Source organism: Argentina silus (genome assembly GCF_951799395.1).
Source record: "Argentina silus genome assembly, chromosome: 8".
NCBI classification, from domain to species: Eukaryota; Metazoa; Chordata; class Actinopteri; order Argentiniformes; family Argentinidae; genus Argentina; species Argentina silus.
The window spans coordinates 14,814,360-14,824,359 of NC_139662.1; the positions used below are offsets into that span (position 1 = coordinate 14,814,360).

General features: G+C 49.0%; 2 protein-coding genes across 2 annotated transcripts in view; both read left to right on the top strand.

The window, feature by feature from the left end:
• Nucleotides 1-10,000, top strand: part of hdac7a (histone deacetylase 7a) — a 532,558-nt gene that overhangs the window by 149,478 nt on the left and 373,080 nt on the right. The window lies entirely within an intron of this gene.
• LOC310808967 (plexin-A1-like) overlaps nucleotides 1,947-10,000 on the top strand; it is a gene marked incomplete at both ends in the record, with an annotated part of 119,912 nt that continues 111,858 nt past the window's right edge. Inside the window, one exon of the mRNA XM_083676064.1 lies at nucleotides 1,947-3,116. Within this exon, the coding sequence (XP_083532190.1) occupies nucleotides 1,947-3,116 (1,170 nt within the window). The remainder of the gene's footprint in view (nucleotides 3,117-10,000) is intronic.

A 10,000-nucleotide genomic window follows, 5' to 3' on the forward strand; every position in this document is an offset into this window, starting at 1 on the left:
AATGGTTTCTCTGTGCGTGACATGAAACAACTGCTCCTTACGGTAACTCTTCTCTCTCTCTTCTCTCTCTCTTTTCTCTCTCTTCTCTCTGTCTCTCTCTGTGTTGTGTCCCAGTTCAGTCAAACTCCTGACACATCCGGTCGTTTCTGTTTTCGATGGCTGTTTAGGCTCTGTGCCAAATGAGTTTAAATATATCATGATATGAGTTGATTTATTTATAGTTCCAGCTGCACAGCTCTGTGACAGGTATACAGGTAGACAGGTAACGCTGACAGATAGACAGGTAAACAGGTAGACAAGTATACAGATAACTCTGATAGGTAGACAGATAGACAGGTAATTCTGACAGGTAGACAGGAAGACAGGTATACAGGTAGACAGGTAGGCAGATAGACAGGTAACTCTGACTGGTAGACAGATATGCAGGTAGACAGGTAGACAGGTAGACAGGTATACAAGTAGACAGATAGACAGGTAACTCTGACAGGTAGATAAGTGGAGAGGAAAGACCTGTGATCTGTGATGTCACCTCCATATTAGCATTTTACAGAGAATAATTTCAGAGTGTCACTAGTGTGCTTAGTATCTTATATGTGTTTGTGTGTGCGTGTGGTTATGTGTGTCTGTGTGTGTGTGTGTGTGTGTGTGTGTGTGTGTGTGTGTCTGCCTGTGTCTGCCTAAGTGTGTGTACATGTGTAGCATGGTGAATCAGCTCTACACTGAGACACTTGGCTGTGTGCCGCATCAGACACCAACACCAGCCCAACTTGTATGTGTGCATATATGTGTGTGTGCCCCGTCAGACACCAACACCAGGGTGGTGTGTGTGTGTGTGTGTGTGTGTGTGTGTGTGTTCTGACACAGTGAGTCCATTATTCTGAGTGGCCAGGGAACAGTGCGTTTATCTACTAGATAATGATGTCTGACTGGGAGATGAAAGACTGCATTGACTGGTGCTGGAGCGGAGGAGAGGAGGATGAAAGAAGGGTGAGAGGCTGTAGGACCAGAGAGGGGAGGACAAGAGTGGAGGGGGGGAGAGGGGAGGACAAGAGAGTAGAGGGAGAGAGAGAGAGAGAGAGGAGGAAGAGAGCGAGGAGGGAGAGAAAGAGGAGGGAGAGAGAGTGAAGAAAGAGAGAGAGAGGGAGAGAGAGAGAGAGAGAGAGAGAGAGCGATGAGAAACCAGAAACAGACAGGTGGATTTAATCATGCTTGTGAGGTCTGAAGGATGCGGTGAGCTTCACCGTTTTGTTTTTCACTGTGAATATAGATAGATATAGACAGTTTTAATGGGACTACATTAGAGTTTAATACCACGCTCTTATCGGTCAGGCTGTTGTGCTTATTAAAAGCTGTATAGGATTCCCCCTGGGGTGCTGTTGTTGTAATTTATGAATGTTTATGTGTTGTTGTGATGAGTCTCCTCTGCCCTCGTATCCAAGTGTGGCCAGCAGGGCTTTTAAAACCCCCGGCCAATCGATAGGGAGCGTTAGGCAGCCTTGCATACTGTAGCCCTGTCCTGCCCTGTGTCCTAATGCCTTTCTCCTGTTTCTCTCTCTCTCTCCCTCTCTCTCTCTCTCTCTCTCTCTCTCTCTCTCTCCGTGCAGGGCTGGAGGCCGACGTTGAGGTGCCAGGGAGGATGATGATGATGATGATGAAGAAGATGATGATGCTGTAGAGACGACAGGTCGGTCGGTGGACAGAGAGACAGACAGACTCAGAGGACAGACGACAGGTCAGTCGGTGGACGGACAGACAGACAGACAGACAGACAGTCTCAGAGGACAGACAGCCAACATTACGTGACACGACTGTCGACCCCCCCTACCTGCCCTGAAGAGAGAGAGAGAGAGAGAGAGAGAGAGGCCAGGCTGAGCATCTCTGCAGCAGAGGAATACACACACAAACACGCACGCACACACACACACACACACACACACCTCAAAAACATGCCCTCCCACCCCTCCCCAGCCCCGGGAGGCCCTCTCCTCCTCCTCCTCTTCCTCTCCTCCTCCGTTTCCTCCGACCCCGGCCTTTTCCGGACCTTTCTCCCCCCCGATGGGGGGCTCACACACCTGGTGGTCCACAACAAGTCCGGAGAGGTCTACCTGGGCGCCGTCAACTGGATCTACAAGCTCTCCAGCAACCTCACCAAGCTCCGCAGTCACATGACCGGACCGGTGGTGGACAACGAGAAGTGCTACCCCCCGCCGGGCGTCCAGTCCTGCCCGCACGAGCTCGCCACGACCAACAATGTCAACAAGCTGCTGCTGCTCGACTACGGCCAGAACCGCCTCATCGCGTGTGGCAGCACCTCCCAGGGCATCTGCCAGTTCCTGCGCCTCCACGACCTCTTCAAGCTGGGCGAGCCGCACCACCGCAAGGAGCACTACCTCTCCAGCGTGGCCGAGGCCGGCACCATGTCCGGTGTAGTTGTCGGCGGCGACGCCATCGGCGGAGGAGGCGGGGCCGGAAAGCTGTTTGTGGGCACGCCCATCGACGGCAAGTCCGAGTACTTCCCCACACTGTCGAGCCGTAAGCTGATGTCCAATGAGGAGAACGCCGACATGTTCAGCTTCGTCTACCAGGACGAGTTTGTGTCGTCGCAGCTCAAGATCCCGTCGGACACGCTCTCCAAGTTCCCCGCCTTCGACATCTACTACGTCTACGGCTTCGCCAGCGAGCAGTTCGTCTACTATCTCACCCTGCAGCTGGACACGCAGCTCACCTCGCCCGACGCAGCCAGCGAACAGTTCTTCACCTCCAAGATTGTCCGGCTCTGCGTTGACGACCCCAAGTTCTACTCCTACGTGGAGTTCCCCGTCGGATGCACCAAAGACGGGGTGGAGTACCGGCTGATCCAGGACGCGTACCTGGCCCGGCCCGGCTCCCGCCTGGCCCGCTCTCTGGGCATCTCGGAGGAGGACGAGGTCCTCTTCGCCGTGTTCGCCCAGGGCCAGAAGAACCGGGCCAAGCCCCCCAAGGAGTCTGCCATGTGCCTGTTCACCATGAATAAGATCAAAGAGAAGATTAAGGAGAGGATCCAGTCGTGTTACAGAGGAGAGGGGAAGCTGTCTCTGCCCTGGCTGCTCAACAAGGAACTGGCTTGCATCAACTCTGTAAGTCTGACTCTCTCTATCTCACTATTCTATTTTATTCTATTCTATTCTATTCTGTTTTATTCTATTTCATTTTTTTCAATTGTATTCTATTTTATTCTATTCTATTAAATTTTCACTTAAATTATGTTAAATGTATAAATGACAGTAGTATTTGAGAGAAGCTTTGAATCCTAAGCATCCTGCAACCGGTGTTGTTTGAAGTACAGTCGACCAACATACAACACTGTAGCAGGTATCAAAGCTGTGTGCTGGAAAACCTTGTTAGTGCATCTAGGTGAAGTCATGGGAGGTGGTGGTGCTCATTTAGAATTCCCTGTCTTTTGTGGCTTTTGACAAGCCATCACTTCTCACTTTAAAACCTAGTTTTTGGTCATTAATGAGTATATACAGTAGGTCTATGTACGCGCTGTATATCCTATCTGCTGGCAGCTTTCATCCAAAGGACATGTTCTCCTGTGCAGTTTGGTAAAGCAGCTCTTTTAGAGTAAAAGGTTCATGTACGAGCTCTAAATGTAGTCCTCTGTATGTGTGTGAGTATGGGCACGTTTGTGTGAGACGCTCTCTGGTTTGGTCTCTCCCTGGGGATGGGAGCATATGTGCAGCAGAGGGAGAGAGAAGAGAGGGGAAGGGAGGGGAGGTACAATAGAGGAGCGGTAGAGAGAGAGGAGAGGAGAGGAGAGGAGAGGAGAGGAGGGGAGGGAAGTGGGGAGGAGTGAGGTGGAGAGGAGAGGAGAGGAGAGGAGAGACTTCAGGCAGAGCCCTCCTGAGTGTGTGTCCTTCAGGCCTTACCCCAGTGAGATCTCAATTAGACACATGTCACTCCACTCAGTCACAACAGAACCACAAGCGATCACCTTGTTACAGATCACTAGTATATCACATCTCTCTCCCTCCCTTAAACCCTGTCTCTAGGCCAGACCTGACGTGGGTTATATCCTGGTGTGACATCATTAGACCAGTCAGTGACTCAGCGTGATCTCCATGATCCCTCTGTTAGCTCTGGGTCTTCTGTCTCTAATTGATTTAGACAGACTTGAGACTGGTCTGTCTGTGTGTGTGTGTGTGTGTGTGTGTGTGTGTGTGTGTGTGTGTATGTGTGTGTGTATGTGTATGTGTATGTGTATGTGTATGTGTATGTGTATGTGTATGTGTGTGTGTGTGTGTGTGTGTGTGTGTGTGTGTGTGTGTGTGTGTCACTGCTGTCCCCATGAGACTGCTGCTGGCCTGGGGCTGGGACTGGGGGGAGTGTGAGCCTGCATGCATCATACCATAATCACCCAGTGTGTGTGTGTGTGTGTGTGTATGTGTGTGTGTGTGTGTGTAATCTGTTCATCTGCACCAGTCAGCCGTGATGCTGTCATTACCTCAGCAGATTGCCTCCAGCCTGTCATTAGAATAGCCATGGTTATTATCATTAATACACACGCTGCTGCTCACTGTCCGCCCGCCAACACACACACACACACACACACACACACACACACACACACACACACACACACACACCACTCACCCACCCACCCCCACACACACACACACACACCCAAACACACACACACACACACCCCATATCCCCCTCATGCATAATTCACCTGGACTCACCTTCTGTTATTCAATTGTGCGCCATAACAATCACAGAGCCCTCTCTCCCTCCCTCTCTCTCTCTCCCTCAGCCTCCCTCTTTCTCTCCCTCCATCCCTCTCCCTCTCTCTCCCTCTCTCTCCCTCTCTCTTCCTCCCTCTCTCTCTCCCTCAGCCTCCCTCTTTCTCTCCCTCCCTCCCTCTCTCTCCCTCTCTCTCCCTCTCCCACTCTCTCCCTTCCTCCCTCCGTCCCTCTCTCAGACACACACAGCCAGTTAATGTCTCTGTCTCCTAAACCACAGTGACTTAAGGCTCTCAGGATGGCCACTCACAAAATCTCTCTGAAACAGATGAACAACACACTGAAACAGAGACAGGGACAGATGGAGGAAGGAGGGAAGAGAAAGAGACGAGGAGAGAGAGAGAGAAATGGACAGATGATGTACAGAAAGAAAGATAGAAAGAAAGACATACTGGCAGGAGGAGTGACTAAGGCATACAGACAGACAGACAGACAGACAGACTACAGTACCTGATATCTCTCTCTGAGCCAGTCTGACAGCCAGCCCTCCTTATGATGATAAACATATGCATGTATGCTAATGAGATACGGGATGTATGCTAATGAGCCGGAGCACATGATCGCCCTTTATCACCATCTGCCGCGGGCCGTGTGATCGATCAAGGGCGCGATGATGTCACAAGGGGGGTATGATTATGATGTCGCCATAGCTCTCATGTTTCACGGAGACAGATCGCTAGGTACCCTTCTCCACGCTGCGACCTTGAGTTTATTAACGATGATCAGCGCTTCATCTTTCTGTGAATAATGTTGTTATTGAGCACGTAGAACGTTGCTGGCATTATTGCATTGATGCAGACTGGGCGTTACACATTGTATAGTGACATATTTACTATAATTGTACAGAGGATAATACATATTTCGATCATATAATAACTGTTGTAGTGTTAAGTGTTAAGGTTCTAGAGTGATCATATAGAATCGTATACACTCATGATGAAGGTCTTGTCTAGGCCATGTTTTTGCTGTCTGTCATGGATTCATATACGGTATATGTGCCATTTTGCCAACACTTTTATTCAAAGCAGCTTACAGTACAGTACAGTGAGTGCATACATATTTTGTATATATGGTCCCAGTGAGAATCAAACCCACAACCTTAACGTTAAGGTGCCATGATATTAAATTATATACAAATATGAAGCAGTGATGGATTCCTAATAGAGTCAGCTGAGATGTTACAGTTGTTCTATTGAAAGAGTGAGACTCATTAGGGCTGTCATTGGCTGAAGTGTGAGGAAGGCTGTCATTGGCTGAAGTGTGAGGAGGGCTGTCATTGGCTGAAGCGTGAGGAGGGCTGTCATTGGCCGAAGTGTGAGGTCGACTGTCACTGGCTGTTATGGTGACAGGCGACATGACAGGAGGACTAATGATGACAGCTTGATATGGGAACCATCATAGTGGCCATTTTGAACAATTTACAAACACAAAAATTCTCTCTGTCTCTTTGCCCAGGCGATGCGTCTACTGTGTACTGGTTATAATCTGCCAAGCAAGACTACATCTCAACACTTTAAAGTGGCTTCCTCTCTCTGTCTCCTTCCCTCCATCTGCACTGAGCTGAAGGAACAGGATGGTATAAGCAAATACCTGTTAGCCATCTAGTCGGCCATGTTGGTTTGGCCTATCCTGTCTCCTCAGATCAGTTCAGATAAGAGAGGAGACGATGACAGGAAACGCAGAGAGGAAGCCACTTTAGACTATTGAGATATCCTCATGTTCTGTTTGCTCTGCCAGCCTCTCAGACATCTCCCCCTGTCAGTTTACGGCCAATGACGTCACCTGGCACGCCTTGAACGTATGCAGGTCACCTTCGTAGTGAGCAGCAGTGGGCTGACGACCACTGAGTCTTGTGCCCATAAAACAAACAACCAGTTTTAGCAATAGCATTGCCCATTAAACAAACAGCCAGTTTTAGCAATAGCATTGCCCATAAAACCAATAGCCAGCTTTAGCAATAGCATTGCCCATTAAACAAACAGCCAGCTTTAGCAGTAGCATTGCCCATTAAACTAACAGCAAGCTTTAGCATTGCCCATTAAACTAACAGCAAGCTTTAGCAATAGCATTGCTAAGGAGCTTCTCAGCCTGTCCTCACAAGCACATAGAAGAAAAACAGCGGCAAGCAACCAGCAGACTCTGTTCTATAGAGATGTCTTGGTCACAGCATGTGTCTCTTCCTGCTGATCAATGGAGGGAGAATTGCCTCTAACGAGAGGACAAGAGAGTAGAGGGAGAGAGAGAGAGGAGGACAAGAGAGTAGAGGGAGAGAGAGAGAGGAGGACAAGAGAGTAGAGGGAGAGAGAGAGAGGAGGACAAGAGAGTAGAGGGAGAGAGAGAGAGGAGGACAAGAGAGTAGAGGGAGAGAGAGAGGAGGACAAGAGAGTAGAGGGAGAGAGAGAGAGGAGGACAAGAGAGTAGAGGGAGAGAGAGAGAGGAGGACAAAAGAGTAGAGGGAGAGAGAGAGGAGGACAAGAGAGTAGAGGGAGAGAGAGAGGAGGACAAGAGAGTAGAGGGAGAGAGAGAGAGGAGGACAAGAGAGTAGAGGGAGAGAGAGAGGAGGACAAGAGAATAGAGGGAGAGAGAGAGGAGGACAAGAGAGTAGAGGGAGAGAGAGAGAGGAGGACAAGAGAATAGAGGGAGAGAGAGAGAGGAGGACAAGAGAGTAGAGGGAGAGAGAGAGAGGAGGACAAGAGAGTAGAGGGAGAGAGAGAGAGGAGGACAAGAGAGTAGAGGGAGAGAGAGAGGAGGGAGAGAGAGAGAGAGAGAGGGAGGGGATGGAGTATATGCTAGGAAGACCATAGGTCCGTCCCCCTACACCCCTAGATACTTTTTTTTTTACATATGAATGACATGGCAAGGTATGCAGATACAGTAGACAGAGCTAACTAGCCAGGTGTTGAATCAGCTGTGTTAGTGCTGGGCTCTAACAAAAACCTGCAAAAGCACCCTATAATTCTGAGTTAGAGACCTCTAAATCAGAGCAGAGGGGGCCGTTGGGGCATACAGCCAGAAAGAGAGAGAGAGAGAGAGAAAGAGAGAGGGAGAGAGAGAGAGGGAGGGAGAGAGGAAAAGCTAGAGGGAGGCTAAAGGAGAGGAGAGGAGAGAGAGAAAGAGAGAGAGAGAGAGAGAGAGAGAGAGAGAGAGAGAGAGAGAGAAAGGATGATGTATACGCTAAGAAGCCAGACCAGACCGCCGTCGGGCCTGTTCTAACTGCTGAGAGAGATGAGAGCGGCATCAGTCAACCCCCAACGAACCCTCTCTCTCCACGACAAATGTTATTCAAATGAGCCCCCCGCAGCCTTCCACACGTGGGCATTCAGAGGAGACCGCATCGCAATCGATCTATATCTAGCGACGTGCAATCTGTTTAGTGAAACTCTGTGCGCAATCTATTTATCTAACTCTACGCGATGTATTTATCTAACCGTACGCAATCCGTCTGCCGTGTGCCTCCCACTCGAGAGACGTGGTGTCAGATCAATAACTCAGCTAACTAGTTAACCAGGTCAAGTGAATGAGTGACCTCCGCCTATCAGGCTCTCGCTGGCGTGTGTGTGTGTAGGTGGTGGAATCTCTTAACGAGACGCAAGCTCCACGCTCCAGCTCTAATTGTGAGTGTAATTATTTATTGATGTGTCCTTGCGTGTGTGTGGGCGGGGGGCAGAGAGTGCGTGTGTTGGTGTGTTTGTGTGTGTGTGTGTGTGTGTGTTCACATGTATAAGTAGAGTGTGTATGTGTGTTTACGTGTGTGTGTGTGTGTGTGTGTGTGTGTGGGCTGTTAACACTTAGAGCTATGGGGCTATTTACCAGTCTCTATGGTGAGTACAGCTGTATTTGTTGTTTCCTGCGGTGATGTGCGATGAGCTGGATCCAGAAAGCATTAGTCTAGTTCATATTCAGCTGCAGCACGAGATGCCAGGCGAAGGGACTGCTCTGAGAACTATTCCCTGGGACACTGGTGTGTGTGTGTGTGTGTGTGTGTGTGTGTGTGTGTGTGTGTGTGTGTGTGTGTATGTGTGTGTGTGTATGTATTCTGGGACTACAGTCCACTATCATCAGTATCTCCTGCTCTCCCCAGCCCTCTCCCTGGTCCAGACCAACAGCAGTGCCTTGGCTAAACTGCTGTCATCCATAGTAATGGTCCTGTGTGTCCAGAGAGGATGGAACATTCTGGAAGGCCTGCAGCAGCCTCAAATGTTCACAGTGTCTCTAAAATATAAAAAACATTCAGAAAAAAACGATATGAATAGAACATGAAGTCCTGATTTTTCCCCCGACTTTTACAATAACAAAACCTCTGAAGTCCTTATTTACTCATGAATTACTTGATTAGTTGGCTATGTAATTACAGTTTGACTGTATCTGCATGAAAGCAGCTTAGTGACCAGTGAGTCTTGGTGGACTGGGAAGCTGTGGTCATCTATCTGTCTCCTGATGGAGAGAACATTATCTCCCATGCCTGGTCTGGAGCCCACTGATGTTCTTGTGGTCTTGTTTTCTGGTAAACGCAGAAAGTCAACCCGAGGAGTCTGGTCAACCATTATCAACAACAGACTCATAGAAGGGGAGAGAGTTGGTCTGTTGATGTTGATGAAGAATGGCAACGTTTTCAGAAGGAATAGCTTCAGTCCGCAGGCGTACACAATGTTTCTCTCACGTCCCTTTCCTTGTGTGTATCAGTAACAGGGACGGGCTCATTGTAATGCATGAAATCTCAGATGAAAGGCCATTCCTGATGAGTGGTACTGTACCATATCTCTCTCTCCTTCTTTCTGTCTTTGTTCTCTCTTTCTATTTCTCTCTCAATCTCTCTCTTACACACACTATTTATCTCCCTCTCACTCTTTCTTTCTGTCTCTTTTTCTTTCTTTGTTCTCTCTCTCTCTCTCTCTCTCTCTCCACCTCTCTCTCTCTCCACCTCTCTCTCCATCTTTCTCTAGGTCTCTCACTCTGTCCGTGGAGGTCCTTGGTGATTGGATTAGCGATGGCTGAGTGGGTTTATTTCAGATTAACTAGATGATAATCCCATACGTTTGCTGGGCCAACATGGATAAAGCCTCAGCTGGGCTGTAATACATGAAAACATGCTGTTTACTAGCTAACAGACGAGAAGGCTGAACACCATGGTCATTCTCCCACTGTGGTGCATTGACCTACATGACCAGAGGCCAGCTGAACTGTGTGTGTGTGTGTGTGTGTGTGTTGTGTGTGCCAGA